The sequence below is a fragment of the Diadema antillarum genome, unplaced genomic scaffold (assembly GCF_040938485.1).
Source record: "Diadema antillarum isolate AM-2024a unplaced genomic scaffold, OU_Dant_1.0 seq00000488_RagTag, whole genome shotgun sequence".
Classification (NCBI taxonomy): Eukaryota; Metazoa; Echinodermata; class Echinoidea; order Diadematoida; family Diadematidae; genus Diadema; species Diadema antillarum.
This window is the reverse complement of record NW_027271450.1, coordinates 747,728-764,839: the sequence shown is the minus strand read 5'-3', so window position 1 is coordinate 764,839 and position 17,112 is coordinate 747,728. Positions and strand designations below refer to the sequence as shown.

The 17,112-nt window shown below is 37.5% G+C and overlaps 1 protein-coding gene across 1 annotated transcript; it reads right to left on the bottom strand.

Annotated features, from left to right (window-relative positions):
* Nucleotides 1–14,103: 14,103 nt before the first annotated feature.
* On the bottom strand, nucleotides 14,104–15,303 carry LOC139733737 (neuropeptide CCHamide-1 receptor-like). The gene has a single exon (XM_071644547.1). It carries the CDS (start codon nucleotides 15,301–15,303, stop codon nucleotides 14,167–14,169), a length of 1,137 nt encoding a protein of 378 aa, XP_071500648.1. The 3' UTR covers nucleotides 14,104–14,166.
* Nucleotides 15,304–17,112: the final 1,809 nt, after the last annotated feature.

The window sequence follows — 17,112 nt, the reverse complement described above, 5'->3', positions numbered from 1 at the left end:
AAATATGAAAGTATGATGACCAAGAGTGACAATACTTTTTTTATGCTCTTTTACATCTGCATGACTTTGTGAAGGGAAATTTAGATTTGGCTGATATCGCCAATTTCAGGAGGAAATGTAAAACATTTTGACATATTTGTTGCAACTGTTGAGCTGAGGGGCGGTTGATGAAAAGACAATTAATAGCAGAGTAACAGAGACGTTTGCCATTCGACACTTACATCACTTGAGTTCATAATGGTTTGTGGTGCAACACTTTCGGGCATTACAATCACATGGTCTGTGTAATTTGTAAGAATTGGTCTTCAGTTGAAATGACTACTTTGTTAGTTTTTAGGGAAATGTTCGAATACTGTTTGTCGTATGTGTATGGGGGGGGGGGGGGAGGAGGTGAGTGTGAGTGCCAGGGGGTTATCAAGTTATCCAAACAAAAAAAAAAAGTGGCGTAAGGTGGGATGTTTCTGTTAAATTTTTCCAAATGTAGACGAACAAATATACTCTTGGCCTAAGAACAAATAAACCAACAAAAAAAAATGTTAAAAACTGATAGTGACGTGTTATGATTGGACAACCACGAAGCGCAATGACCGCCTGAAGTTGAATGAGACGTAATGTTACCGTTAGTGCGCGTGCGCGTTTCATGTCTGTCACCCAATACGTTTGTTCAAGAGCCAGCATGCTCAGCCTGTACCTGTCAACTTGTTCGGTCACAGTTCTCAAGTCTTTTGTGGATCAATTCCCAGCATGCCCTTGTTGAGTTCCCTCGGAGAGAAACGGTATCGTGTTGCAGGCTCGACTTCCGTCGCCCGCTAGGTGTGACTCGCTCTCTCCCTCTCTCAGACGTTAGGTTGCTTCATCTACTCTCCAAACGGCGCGCCGCGGCGGGGGAAAAAAGGATCACCTTTCTTTGGTCACATTACACTCTTCTCTTCCTCTCGCTAATGACAAGACACACACAGATTAGATTAATATTTACGGTATCACAGCATCTCTCACCGTCGCTGTCGTATCAAGCGCGAGCTTGAGAAGATGCTCAGGTGGCATGTAGGAATCATATTGTTGAAACAAAGGCCTATGATTGATTTTTAATCAGCCAAGACTGTGATCGTGTAATGCGGGTAAGCCTTGGGAACAAATAACCTTCTTCAGCTTTATGATAACTTTCACATCTCTCTTTACACCCACACGTACTTTACAGCGAGAGTAGTGTCATCCCTTCTCGCATTTCGCACAGGTGCGAACGAACCCAAGCATGAAAAACTGAAGTAAGCAACTCATCGTAGACAATGTCGTTATTGTTGTACCAGTCCTGTTACTTGAGCTTAAGTTGAAAAAAAAAAAATGCTCCTCTCATCACAAAATATCTGAAGTTTGATGCTATGCTTTTTCTGATCTAATTTTCTGGTACGTTATTAAGTGAAAGTTTTACTGGTAATTAATGATAAGAAGTAGAAGTTGTAGTAATAATAATTATAATGATGATAATAACAAAATAAAGATGATGATGGTAATGATAAAGACTACATCAAAAATGATGTTTATTGTTATTCTCATTAAATGTATTGTTATCATCATCATCATCATTATCATCGTATAGTCATCGCATCATCGTCATTATGTTGAAAAAAGCCGATGAATTTTATAAAATATTCATTTTCTCAGATTGGACATGATCTCGCCCAAAATATTCCATCTCACAAGAAACTTCAGGAATTCCTTCTATCACCTAATCTTCATTCATTCTACTTTGACCTGGCTGTTAGTTGTGATTCAAAAGATATCATTATAAATTTGGAAAACAAAAAGAAAAAAATGTACTGGACCCGTTGGTATTAATAACGTTTAGAGAATATAAATGAGAATACTGTTGAAATTCTAACTCATATCTTTACCTCATCATTAAGCAATGGTGTTGTCCCATTGCGAATTAAAATCAGCAAAGTAATTTCAGTAATAAGAAAAGTAGCAAAGAAGATATTTGTCATTATAAAATCATATCTTTGTTGTCTCCGATTTCTAAACTGTTGAAAAGCAGATTTCTCATTTGTAATGATATTTCTGATTCACAATTCGGAATTCGGAAAGATCATCATATTCTATCCAGTAAATTCTCTCCTTTGTTGAAAAAGTCGCCAAAGCTGTACAGACAGGTTTCACCATACCCCATGTGGGTGTTTTCCTGGACCTCTCCAAGGCCTTCGATACCATTGATCATAAAATATTACTTCATGAATAATGTCACTATGGTATCCGCGTTAAGGCCTTGGATTGGTTCAGAAGCTACCTTGCCGATCGCAGATGATATGTTTTCTTTATTTCGTCAGAATTGTAGCAAATAATCTGTTAATTGCTGGCGTTCCACGAGGCACCTCTTTTGCTCATTACGCACATAATGACATAAAAGAATAATAATCTTTTATGTCATTATGTGCAGTGGAATATATCATATTCTAATGTTTGAAGACGACTCAATCGTATCTCTTTCGCATCCAGATCTTCACACTCTGGTAAATATACCTTAAATTGCATTAGTGGATAAGTTCAAACAAATTGTCTTGAAACTTTCTCAAAACTAAGCGTATGTTATTTACTAACTATTTTGAATAGTCTCCCCAATGATATAGTTTTAGATAATATAATAGTTATGGATAGAATTTCATCAATGAAATTCATGGAACTTAAAATCGATAATGAACGTTTGTGGAATCTTCGTTCCGAGTTTGTCATTATAAAATCTCGTATTATAATCCTTTATAATCTTAAATTCTAACCAACTGTGTTCATCGTCACCCTCATAAAAAATATTGCCTAAGTCAAAAATTTTGCCACAATCAGGGTGTTTTGTTTAGGGTTAGGCGGGTTTTTTTTTTGTCTTAGTTTTATGTGACTGAATTTTGTTATTTTCGCTTTTTACGTATAACAGTATGCAATTTGTATTTTTACGTTTTAGGGGAATGCACCATACACACACAGTAACAAGCATTTTTTTTGGGCTTTTTTTTTTTATTTGGGGGGGGGGGGGGCTTTTTGTTTTTATAGCATTCCTCCCCATTTATAGCATTTTTCATATACTCAAATTGTTGTGCAAACTTTGTAATTTCTATTATTGTTACATTTCAATGGTAATTTGTGCACCCCAAATCCTGTACAAAATGCATATCTTATTGCTGGAAATGGAAAAAAAAATGAATGAATGAATGAATGAATGAATGAAATGAATGAATGAATGAATGAAACAATGAATGAATGAATGAATGAATTAATGAATAATTACACTGAATGTCAGAAAATGGTTTTTAACAGCAGCAGTGGGTAGTACATAAAATCAGTGAAGCCTCTTCGATGTGAGGAAAAATCTCTATATCAGATGGACCTGTCAGTAATACGAAACTTACATCGTTGTCAGGTCCCCCATATGGCTGCTGTTTCGTTATTCCGAAGGTTTCGATATTCCGAAGGTTCGTTATTCCGAAGGTTTCGTTAATTTCCGAAAACACACAAATTCCTTATACCTAGAGGTTCGTTAATCCGAAAATGAAAAAAGGGTTCGTTAATCCGAAACATTTTGTGGCGTTTATTCCGAAGGTTCGTTATTCCGAAGATTTTGTTTAATCCGAAAAATGAAATTCGGAAAAAACGAACCTTCGGAATAACGAATCTTCGGACTGAAGAGTCTTCGGAATAATGAGCTGTAACCCCCCATATATACGTCTGTGGTAAGAGGATGTGCGTACGCTATCTTGTCCGAGCATGTGCACGGTAGGCAGGATTCGAACTCGAGATCTCTTGTTTATAAGGCCTCGTCCGCTATACCACAGGGGTTCCCCAAGCAAGGTATTAAAGTAAAGGCTTGGTGGACAAGGCGTTTCATGTATGCTTGCTCCGAAATTCTGGAATAATCTCCCTCTGTTTGTAAAGGTAAGCAGCTACAGTTAATGAGTTTAAGACCAGGTTAAAAAACTCGTCTTCTGAAAAAATGTTATATACTCATGGTTCAAATTATCTACGTTATGACTACTACTGTGTAATGCGCAGGAGAGCATGCTGTGCAACATGAATGTCCTTTATTAGGTGATCCGAGTATCCTCTCGGATCACCTTCTCTATCTGTACGGATTCTTTCTTCTTCTTTCTTTATTTCTCCCCAAAAAGTTGTGCAGAGGTTAGCTCAGAAAGTGCTATTGATATGCCTTCTACTCATATTCTAAAAAATTCATCTTTACCTTAAAACGTGCGCGTACGCGCGTGTTGAAATATTTGTATGCTCAAATCGAGCTGAAAATTTTTTTGCACACGTTTCAGATCATTTGGAGCATTTTTTGAAAAATTGAAAAAATCGGACGGACGCGTACGCGCGCGCGCATATATGCACGCACAGCTCATATGCAATAGAAATTTCCAATTTCTTCACACGGATCGGATGTCTGAAATGTCAAGGTATATTTCTACCAAGTTTAAAGTCAATCCGACTCAATATGACGTCATACGGGCCAGTCAAAGTTGAAATTCCGCGCGCGCGTCAATGGCGATATACAGTGCAACTATGCCAAAAAATCGATGATTTTAAAGCTGATTTTACTCGTCAGGATGAACGGTGACCCCCCCATTTTCTTTACATATTTTGAAAGCTGAAGAGTTGTACATGTCATTTCATGGGCTGGCTATGCTGACAAAATGATTAAAAGATATCAAATTTCTTAATAAGATAAAAAAAGTAAATTTTCAAAATGACGTCATCAAATTTCAAATTCACTCGGGCGTATCTCACTTAAATTTCGCCAATTTTCACCCAGATTTCAGTATGTTGTAGCTTATGAAATGTTCTTTCATTAATGTAGAAACAACATTTTGATTGGATAACGTCATCACCTCGTAAAAATGGATTGAAAGTATCCTTGTAAGATTTGACCAGTTTACGTGTTATCTCTATGGGAGAGCAGTTTTTCTGGCAGTGAAAATTGACATGACTATCTTTTTCGAGCACTAGCTCACTTATGCTTCGGTGAATTTTTCCCAGATTTTAGTATGTTGTAGCTGAGACTTTGGGCTATCGTGAATGTGCCCTCCATTTTTTCATACGACGTCGGTATCACGTCGAAAAACTTGGTTGAAAAATGGCACGTGGCTTCGATGCAACGTCATTTTGCTTAATACACAGGGCCTATGGAGCATGAAATAGGTCATTGCATAGCGCATCCGACTCGTAATCCTAAGGTCCCTGGTTCGAGGCTCACCCCTGCCAATATTTTTTTTAACGCTTTTTCTTTAGTTAGTCTTAATCTCCTTTCCTAACTTTATCTTTTTCTGACTTTTTTCATGCTTCTCCTTCAAATTTCTATAAAAATAACATATTTTTTCTTTATTTTTCTTTCTTTCTACTACTTTCTGTGCAATAGATGAACAACAACAATGGCTATTAATCCCATATTTTGCACATGTTTTGTTCATGTCACGTACATTATTTCATAAGATAACAATTACTTGATCGGACACCATCTTGGGTATGTAAAATAGGGTCAAAGGTCATAAATGTTTCATCTTGTGTCTTGTTGAATACATGTCCTATCTCTCCCATATCTTGCACACGCAAAGACCATGTTACAAGAATCATTTCACAAAATCACTACTTTTTGCTCAGATGCCAACTTGTCTGTGCAAATTGGGGTCAAAGGTCATATGTACTTCTTTCTTTATCTTCGTTATGACGTGTTATCTCTATGGGAGGGAATTTTTTTAAATGTGACAATTGACATGATTGTCTTTATTGAGCACTAGCTCACTTACCCTTCAGTGAATTTCTCCCAGAGTTTAATATGTTGTAGCTGAGACTTTACGCTATCGAGAGTTCGCCTTCGTTTTTTATACAATGTCGGAATCATGTTAAAAACTTATCTTCGATGTATTGAGATATTTCTTTCTTTGTGCAACTTTCTTTGCAATAACTCAAGAAAAACAGCCCCTACCACCTCCATGTTTTGCACCTGTTTAGTTCATATCACGTACATTATTTCATAAAATTACAACTACTTGATCGGACACCATCTTGGGTATGTAAAATAGGGTCAAAGGTCATAAATGTTTCATCTTGTGTCTTGGTGAATACATGTCCTATCTTTCCCATATTTTGCACACGCAAAGACCATATTGTGAGAATCATTTCACAAAATAACCACTTTTTCCTCAGATGCCATCTTGGGAGTGTAAAGGTGGGTCAAAGGTCATATGTATTTGTTGCTGTATCTTCGTTATCTAGTGAATACAGAATTAGTACCAAAGATGGCAGACATGACTCCCTTTTCTAAATGAGAATCCAAACATGACACGGCCAATGTCTCTAAACACAGATGAAACCTGTATGGTCATGCCTATTGCGATCATGATTCGAATCATTGATTAACAAAAAATCGGATCACCTTAATTTGTCAGTAATGACAAATTACAGTCTCGTTATTTTTATTATTATAATCATTACCCCATACAGTCTTTGGTAAGTGCATTTTCTTTAATCTACGATGTAATTATACAGCACTGAGATCACTGGACATTTGCTAGACCGCAGAAAACATTAATGTGCGATTAAACGCAAAAAAAAAAAAAAAAAAATACCGTACAATATACGGCAATGTTAAATGGAGAAGTTCCGAATCTCGGCACACTGTTCGCGATAACGAATCACCCAATCTCGACTTACCGGCTCTGAACTGAGATAAATGGTAAAAATTCGACCTATCATTCATCATAATAAATCAAGAACGAGACACGTGGAACTGCCTTTCTCTTAACCCCTTTCGTAATCTGAGCACTGCAATGAACTCGAGACGTCGTGATAAAAAGAAGTCTGCGGGAATGAATGACTGATGGATCGAGGTGCGAGGATGGATTCGGGTTACTGCCGAGATCACACAAGCGAAACATTATGTAGCCCAATGGGACCGCTTGGATCTCATCTACCGTAATTCATGGCAGTCCTCCATGACTTTCACGGTTTGGGGGGAAAATATATACCTATACATTTTGTATATAACTTACCAGCTGATGTCGCAGACTTGAAATCCAGCAATCCTATCTGCAATCATTTTTCTTTAAAAGCTCGCCAACGTAATTACCAGACACATATTCAAACTCGGGTCTTTGGATTTGATGAGAGTCATTCATTTTGGGTCAGTGTGGTCAGTCTTCACTTCAAACGGACATTATCATGCTTGTCGCAATCGCTTTATATCTGTGGGAAGGAAGCTGAATGGACTTTTGATACAAACAAACGGACATCTTAGGGAAGATGTCACTACAAACAAACAAACAAACAAACAAACAAACAAACAAACAGACAGACAAACAAAATGATTTAATATCTATATTGGGTTGTATGTAACTGACACACAAAATACATAACCATGTTGTAATAATTATCACTTTCCAAACTGTACCAAAAGACCTCCCCTTCTCTTCTGACATACAAAGGTACTGGACCAAAATTACTCTATCGATGTTTAAGTAAATTGGTGTATAAGTATTTTTGAAGGACATTTAAGGTCATTTGAACGTACAACTACCTATCAAAATTCACAATTATGTGAAGTTCAAATGTGAACGCTAAGTGTTGTTATTTTATCACACCGATGTAGAAGCAAGTTGATGTATGAGTATTTTTGAAGGACATTAAAGTTCATTTGAGCCTACAACTACCAATCAAAATTCATGTGCAAAAATCAATTGGGAAAGCTAAGCGTTGTTATTCTGTGTACAAGAATAAGAGAGACAAACACAGTAGGCAGCCAAACCAAAAATCTATAATTCGTTCTACTTTTACAACCACAGATGGGTCTAGGCAAAATTCACTCTGTAAAAGATATAACTTTTTGCTGTCTAAATGTCAAGCAAAGATATACCCTAATCTCCCTCCTGCTGAGTAGTTTTGGTTATTCATGAAATTTTCTTTTCGCCAGCCTTATCTTAATCATATACAACCGCTTTAGGATGCCACAGATTTCAAGCTCAGCGGAATAAGTTTGCGGATGAAACCATGGAAATTAGCAAAGCGATCATACATGATGTGCGACTTTAATTCTCGCAATTCGTATCAGCGCGGTTGCGGATATTTGCTGGGGTATTATTTGTCAGTTGATATTCAGAATTTATCAGAGCGTGTAACCAGTCCACTAACTGTGTGGTATTGAGTTTCTATGAATTGGACTCTTTCTCAGAGAGTTCATGGACTATAGGACTTATATATATTCCGATACGTGGTCAACAATACTTTAAAGGATTGACCAAGACTTACCAAGAATTACATCTTTTACATATTAGCCACGGCTTGCTTATTTCGTCGATCACAACACTTGATATAACCTAATGATAAAGAAAAGTTAATCATATAATTTGTTCTTCTTTTTGCAATTGTGAATAAAAGCGGAAAAGAAAGCTACGGATAAAAAAATCTCGTGTCATTCTTCTATCTTGACAAATCTTTCCTCTTTGTTGTGCACACATTATTCTCTTAATGATTCTTTACTCCAATTTCATTCACTGCCACAAAAACCACATTCACAAAGACAAACAACATTTTATACATTTTATAAACTAACAACATTATATGGAGGTATACGAGCTCTTGCATTATGATTCAATTGATCTGATCGAAATCTATTTTCAACGCACACACGCACATGCACACGCACACGCACACACACACATACACACACACACACACACACACACACACACACACACTCACACCAACCCGCCTTGCATGCTTCCAGCCCTCAGGTTTCAGATTCTATTCACACTTGAATAAATCTGTCATATGGCCTTCATGAAATTGCCATTTTCTTTTATACAAGACATCTTGATAGTGATGTGGAAGTGATGAAAAAAAGAAGAAAACAAATGAAAAACAACAAAATAACAATTAATTGCTCTCAACAAACCCTCAAATACAACTAAAAAAGGCTGCAGAAAAAAAAAAGCACTCTTCATAAAAAAAAAAAAAAAATCCGTCATCGGCTTGTATCATGATATTCCTACTTTGACAAATGCATTCCAACTGTTTTATTTTCTTCTTCTTTACACTCCCTAAAATACTTCATTACATCATTAACATTTGGTATCTCCCCTTCTCATCTTGCTGAAGATAACACGTATCTTTTTATAATCAATATCATTGTGTTCCATCCTTTATCTTTTAACGAATTCCACGGTATATTTCTACAACCAACTTCCAAACACGTATTTCCTAATTCCTCTTATCGAAATTCAATTTCTGAATAATGATTTGCCACAATTCCTGCATTTTGATATAATCCCCCAACAATGCTAGTAATATATCTCCTATATATACATATATTTCATACAATATATTTCATGGTACACCATCTCCCTCACACACACGCACACACACACATACACACACAACACACACACACATATATGTATATATATACATATATATATATATATGTTTCTATTTGTGTATATCATATATATTATATATATATCAAACTATTTCATGCAAATCTGGAACAATATGGAACAAGATAATTATGAATAAACGTGTTTTCAGTGTATGAACATGAATGCATCGGTTTACAGATGCAGTCTTGTGGATTTTCTCTTTGTGTTTGCATAGTTTTGTTGGTATATTTTATTGTGACGTCAAGGGATGCACGGAAAATTTCTTGTGCTTTGTTTTAAAAATTACGTCCTTCCGTCACACCAACAGGCGAGAACAAGGCTAATGTCCAACAGATAGAGAGAAAGAGAGAGAATGAGAGACAAAGGTAAACAAGAGAGAGAGAGAGAGAGAGAGAAAACTGCTCCCGGAATACTCTCTGTTGCAAACTTGGTTACCTCGCCTTCATGTTTATACTTGTAGATTATTTTGTAGAGGATAAGTTGCACGTCATCCAGGTTTAAGCATTCTATGTAGGAGATTAACCAGTTAACGACGAAAAGGATAAAACAGCAAGAGAGAGTATGACGTCAAATCAATATTGATAGTCTTAAACAAGCATTTTGTTTTTAATGAAATGTACAATCTGGTAAAGACGGGGAAAGAAAGGAAAGAGTTAACAGGTAAGAAAATTAAAAGACAGAAGAGAAATGTTTATCTTGGTATAGCTAGACGTGACGATACCATCACTGTCCCATCAAGAAGTTGATCTGTCCCCCTTTGATAGAGGTTTCCTGAAGGCGGCATCCTCTGAAACACTCCATCCACACACACACACGTCTGACTTACAAGGCTATTATCTCAGGGATACACTTTGACAGTCTGACTCTTGTCTGAGAAACATAAAATGACGCTCCAGCAAATTTACGACTTGATCGATCATAACCACTTTATTCCACCACAATTTGTAAATGATGAAATCAATATTGTCAACTCGGAATCTTCTCATTTCTAGTGACACTGGCATTTGAAATACTTACTAAAATCATACAAAAAGGTCGAGACGATGATTACATTAGACGAAGATATATCTTTCCTTTTTGTTCACGATTTGCAGATTTAATCGTAAATATAGGATGATTGTAATGAAAACGTAAAAAAGACTGGTCTGTGACAAACAAAGAGGAGGATCGGACATTTTCTGTCATTCACCTTCCACGCCCCGGCCAATAGAGTTATCTTTCCAGTCTTTAAACACTCTGTGAGAGCTTTTCTAGTATAAATTGGTGGCTGTAAGTGCTATTTGACGCCATATTCCTCAATACAGGATTTCTCAAACATTGTTTGATTCTCTGTCGCAAAACAGGACGTGGACTTGCCTACGAGAGCTCGTAAAAGATGAAAAACCACATAAATTCTGATTTGTTTTCCTTGTATAGCAATCGTGCAGTGACATAACAGTATTTAGGATGTTCGCCTCGTAAGACTCTTCAGAATGCAGTATTGTGTCGCAAGAGTGAAGGTACCAACGATGTTGTTTACGGCAATATGAATTCACGCGATCTTTTCTGCTAATAAGCCAAAATGGTAATGGCGTTAAAGTGGCTTCCCATTACCGTAACATCGCAGTGGTTAGATCTCGCTTCTGGATATCGTACTACATTGACAATTCATAAGGGAATATGTACATATTTACAGAGTGCAACATCTATGTCATATAGCACAACTTGTGATTTTATCGTGTCTTACATCTAAACGGAAAGGCAAGACAAATATTAATCGAATACCATTACTGAGTCGTGCAATTTATCCATTTTCCAAGTAGACGATATGAAAATATCACTCTATTTCAACTCATGTCTAGAATTAAAATCCTCATGATACAAGTTTTCACCAACATCTCTTCAGTCGTGACGTCAGTAATGAATTAACCTGACGAATATAACACATAGGCAGTGGTCTCCTAGTGAATACATGACATTGTCATCTGTATGTACAAGTCTGAAAAGAGACCATCTTTGTTATTTTCCGAACTATACTATCATCGTGATTATCAACATCATCATCATCATCATCATTATCATTATTATTATTATTGTTATCATTATCAATAATAATAATTGTATTCACTTATGATTGCTAAAAACGAACTGACATATTATACAAAATTGAAATGGACTTTGAACTTTGGACTTTCTGAAGAAAACCAATGTAGCAGACAGATTCGTTGATAAGAAGATAAAATCAGTAAAGATGAGCTTGCTAAAAGAAGTCAAACAGTTTCCTTATTAAATCAGCTATATAGTAACGTGAATTTTGAATCTTGACAACTTCATTAAACATGTAACTGATTACACAACTCATCCGAAACGCTCTTACTTCTGGGCCATTATCAAAGTCAGGTGATTTACGTGTAGAGCATGTAGAGGGTGTCGTATAAGGGCCTCTGTTGTCTAGAAGCATGCAGTTCCTTTCAAGCCACGTGAGCCAGGAAAGAGATTTAGATTAGAAGTGAATCATAAGGAGGACTGCATTATGTTCTATTTAAAAATTGCGTCATTTTTTTCCTTTATACTGTGAAAGGCCATTCACTACGAGATGGGCAAATCATCAGAAATTAATGTCATTATTTTGGAGGAACTCTGAAAATTGATATGACGTTTTATGTTTGAGTATTGTGTTTTATGCTGATTCTCCTGCGCGACATTTCTTGTTATGGATTTTTCTCACCTGGTCACGGTATGTTTTAAATCATAGATGAGGATGATACCTAAGATATAGTTCTCAGTATTCTGCACTGATGATAATTATTTCTTTTCCACAAAAAGCAAATAAAAATAGATAATTGTTGATACTGAAAGGATTGACATTCATTATGTAATATTCATGCTTCATGATGAAAATTACAACTACGTATCAGACTGCAACTGAATATATTCCGTATTTTAACCCTAAAATCATTCAGTCAGAGCTTCAAGCGAAAGAAGATAAGGATGATAAAACTTTTTTATTCAGTCTGATTCTGACACTTCGTCCATCCCAAGATTGATGACTGCTATGGAATCAATTATACCTGCACATGGATATCACCGCCCAATATTTATATCCACTAACAGGTTGTTCATCGCTGATTGTGTTTAACCCGAGAACTCTGATCTAACACTGGTTCAAGACTTGCGATCCCTTTCACTGAGTTATTTATTATCTGGATATTATCTATACCAACACGTACCCTTATAACAGTGTTTGCCAGCAAACAACTTTAGTAATGGTTTCGACTTGCACAAGACATAACGATTTATTAAAAGCACAGTGCATTCTGCATGCTTTAAAGAGTTTTGCATTCATCCATTAATATTCGGCGTGTTCACATGCAGACATAATACCAGTTAACACATTAGAATAAAGTTGTGGGAAGTTTGTTTGACGAACACGTCTCAAACGAAAATGGAAACATTATCTGATATGCCCCTTTCATTCACGTGTTCGTCAGAGGCTACGATAAGATTAATAAGACGAGTAGAAGGGATTATTTTAAGATTGACTGTATGAATAGTAAACGTTCTGCAGTACTCAGTATACTGACAATTCTTCTGTCACATACATCTCTTCAGTATGACGCAGAGAATCTTATCAAGTGACACAAACGACGCTGTTATCTGATATGAACTTACAAATCGGAAAATGCTTATCTTATCCTATATTGTCATGACGCCTATATTGTCATGACATTAATTATGTAATGTAATGTAATTAATATTGGTAGAATAAACTGGAATTGAAATTTCACCTAAAGGGCTTTATGCAAAGAAAATGAAGACACAAAATAGGTATTTTAACACCATGTTTTCAAACAATACACGAATTGCTCTATAAAGACAACAATATGTCAACACTGCATGGAAGTGTTCACTGGTCGACAGGATTCCAGTCAATGTGTACTGTTTCCATAAATCACGTGACAGATTTCTCGTAGAATATTATCTCCATTTCTAAACACAGACAAAACTTTAACCCGATATTTCGTCAAATCAAATCTTAATCAATGCACGTAGAATGATAATTGCCGACCATTATTTCGTCAGCTAAACATGGCCACATTTGTTTTCTTCTGAACTGTAGATTGTGTACTGGCGGGATTGGCGCGATGATGATTCTATAATGCATTGCTAAGCAAAATACCTACACATAACTGAACGTAATTTGAATGCAAGAAAGGGAAATCAGTGTCCTGTTTATCAATTTTCATATACTTGGTGATAACCTGTGCTAGAATTAATCGAGGCTTATCCATTTCAGTCGTATTAGTGCTAACACACAATTTCATCTTGGATCATAAGAATGTAGTATGCCTCATTATTTCATACCAAACCTCGTTGCAGACAATTAGACAGTGTTGGTAAAAAATAGAGGTCAAATACCAAATTTAAATAACTTTTTGTTTAAGTGTAGTAGGTATCAATTAGCCAATTTCTAACATTCGAGATCAATCAAAATGTCAGATTAGTGCAAATCTCATTCTGGTACTGATGGCCTTGTTCACATCTGAGGGATTCTTCGGCATTATCGCAAAATTTAAAGCCTTGGAAGTTGTAAATTAAGACACTGGTTTCGCACAATATTGTAAGCGAGGAGGATGAACTAATTAGCTAATTGTCTCCATACCATTTGTATATATACATCTAACGTAAATGTTGAAGCAGCTAACACTCTGCATTGAGTCAGCCTCTAGCAATCTTACCCGTTTCTCTCAACCATTCACTGTCTCCTCAAACTCAGTTATAATTCCGTGCATCTCGTGTTGCGAGAACCAGACCGGCTGTCCACCGGCTGTTTCATCTTCTCTCCAGGAATCCCGTTCGGCATCGTGCGGGTGTAGGCAACGCTGATTGGTGGTTGCTCATGCTTCCGACATCGAATAAAGAACATCAGCGCCTTTCTGTGGCTCGTGCTCATCACGAAGATGATCCAGGGATTGATGCACGAGTTGGCAAGTGACGAGAAGTAGTATATATATCGAAAAGCGTGAAAGCCTGGCATCTGGCTGATTGATTCAGGGTGGAGCTGGAACCAGACGATGAAGACGTAGTACGGCAGCCATAGAGTACCGAAAAAGAGCGCCAGTAGAAGGACGGTAAGAGCGAGTCGTCTGCGAGCGGAAAAATGGCGCGCTCCTGGCTGGGTCTCGCCCGCAAACGCTCCTGCACTTTTGAACAGAGTATGAGCGATGATGGTATAGAGGCATGCTATGATCACAAGTGGCACAATGTACATTAACAAAGCTTTGAGAATTTCGTATATCTGTGCTTCGATACTAAACAGTCTGGTGTAGAAACATTGCGGAGAGCTGTCGTCACCCTTGACATGGGCGTAGGCGAGAACCGGCGTAGCGACCACGCAAGAGACGAACCACACTGTGCAGGCTGCAAGGACTCCACGTCGCGTACGACCTCCGTGACGGATTGTGCCACCACGGACAAGCACGGAATACCGTTCAATGCTCAGCGCTGTTAATGAGTAGACGCAAATACCTTGTCCCACACCCTGTGTGAAGTTGACCAACTTGCAAGCGACATGTCCGTACTGCCAGCAGGGACTCAGCTCGTGTTCCAAGAAGAATGGTCCCGATGCCGCCACATAGAGCAGGTCTCCCAGTGCCAGGTTAGTGAGGAGAATGTTCGCCGAGGTGCGTAACCGAGGATTGCTCAAAATCACCATCATCAGAAAACTGTTGCCAAGGAAACCAATGAAGAAGAATATGCCCAAAATTATGGCATTTCTAGCAAAACCGTGGTCCACCTTCTGACAGCTGGGGGGAATGATAATCGAGGAGCTGTACTCCTCGTAGAAATCGGACGAAGAATTCGCCTGTTCGCTGAGTCCTAGAACTGGCATCATCATAGACGTTAGCTCCATCTTACCTTTTGTTCACAAGAGCCACACTTCAACCACTTCACCAATTAAAATACACCTTCTTCCAGTGCGTAGGGCGTTGATAACTTTGTTCATTTCAATTACCTTGACTCCATCACACACACTTCATATCAATGTCTGATCCTTCATGAATCTTTGTAAACACGGAGAAGCTGTAATTTACAGAGCATTGACGAGCATAACACACTCAGTATAAAGAGTTCTTTCACCCACAAACGCTGCCAACGTAAAAGTGCATGTAATTGCGTTTTCCTAACACGTAAGGATAAAAAATATCAAATTTTCGAATCGGTTGGTGAAATATTTTGATTAAGGAGAGAAATGCGTCATACTTTTAAGTTAGTGTGCAACTATCACGTGTCGCTATGGCCGCAACTTCCATCCTCACCAAACGTGGTTCCACAACGTCGCGAAAGCCGGCTTTTCAAACTGCGCTCTCTGTGAAAATGGAGCTGTGGTGGCGAATATTTCTTTACCCCGCGCTGCGGGAGGGAAATGAATACGAAGCCATGTAATGGCTTTCGATTGGCCGTACGTCACACGCCGACCAACTATTTTATCTACCGTAAATGAAGCCCCGCCCTTCTCACTGGCACACCATCGAATGGCATGCGCGAACAATGATTGATTGCCCCAAACTGCGCATCGATTCCGCCTACAATGAATGCGATTGGTTGTCCTGGAGGAATATTTTCTCACTTCTAAACCTTTCAACAACCAAGTACATCTCATTCAAAGAGAAAAGATACGTAACGGCTAAAATGTTAGCATCATGGTGAAGGTGATGAGGGATAATTGGGAATAACAACACAAAGAATAATATTCCCTGGAAACATCTGATTTTCGTCAATGTGCAATCGTTCTGTCTTACTCTAATGCTATCATACCTAATATTGTACAGCTGTACAACTTACTGTACAACTGTAGTCTCTGCATCACTACTTCCCCAATGAAGGAATGAATAGAAAAGTGAGATTGATAAACAAACGACCGAATAGGATGAATAATTGAATGGAGAGAAAAATAAAAACTAAACTATCTGGCGTCAGTTTGTCAGTCGTTCGAAAAATGAAGACAAAGGAATAGCGACGGATAATTATTGACGGCATTGACGAAGACAAAGACTGAGTCATGAGAATGAGTTTTTTAGTAGAGACAAACTGCAGAAAGATAATCTGCAATAGCGACGATGGAAAATCGAGGAGGCTGGACTACATTTAACATACGCCAATTTCTAACAATAAACAGTGATATCTGGGTAGAAGGTACAATAGCGTTAAAGGGACGCAGTCCTCACGAAATTTAAAAAAATATGTTGTTGTTGGTACCTCCAATGAACTACTTTCATCAAAAACAAACTTTCAAATCACCAAATAAGCTCGTACATTTCGGTTAAAAAAGTGTGACTCTGCAAATGAGCAAGTCTTGGCGGAGAGTCATACGTCATCGATGCACAACTCTTTCCAGCGGTGTTCTGCTCGTCATCCCTAGTTATTTAAAAATACATGTTTACTATTTATCTTTATATTAATTGTATATATAAATAAGCTTGAAATATTTTGTTTGAAATAATAAATCACATATTGTCACATTTTATGAAAAAATCAGATATGATCATTTTGAACACTTAAATTGGTTTTCTGAGGCACGGCTGTCAACTTGAGAGTAGGGCATCAATGACGTTGCACCTTTTGGCAGCCTCTTACACAATCGCTTGCAGGAATTATTTTTTAAAAATCGCGTACGGAGACCATTTTTGATGTCCACGCGTATAAATTGGTGAAAGGTTAT

Coding starts and splice junctions, on each gene's coding strand:
- LOC139733737 (XM_071644547.1), bottom strand. CDS start 15,303: ATGGAGCTAACGTCTATGATGATGCCAGTTCTAGGACTCAGCGAACAG.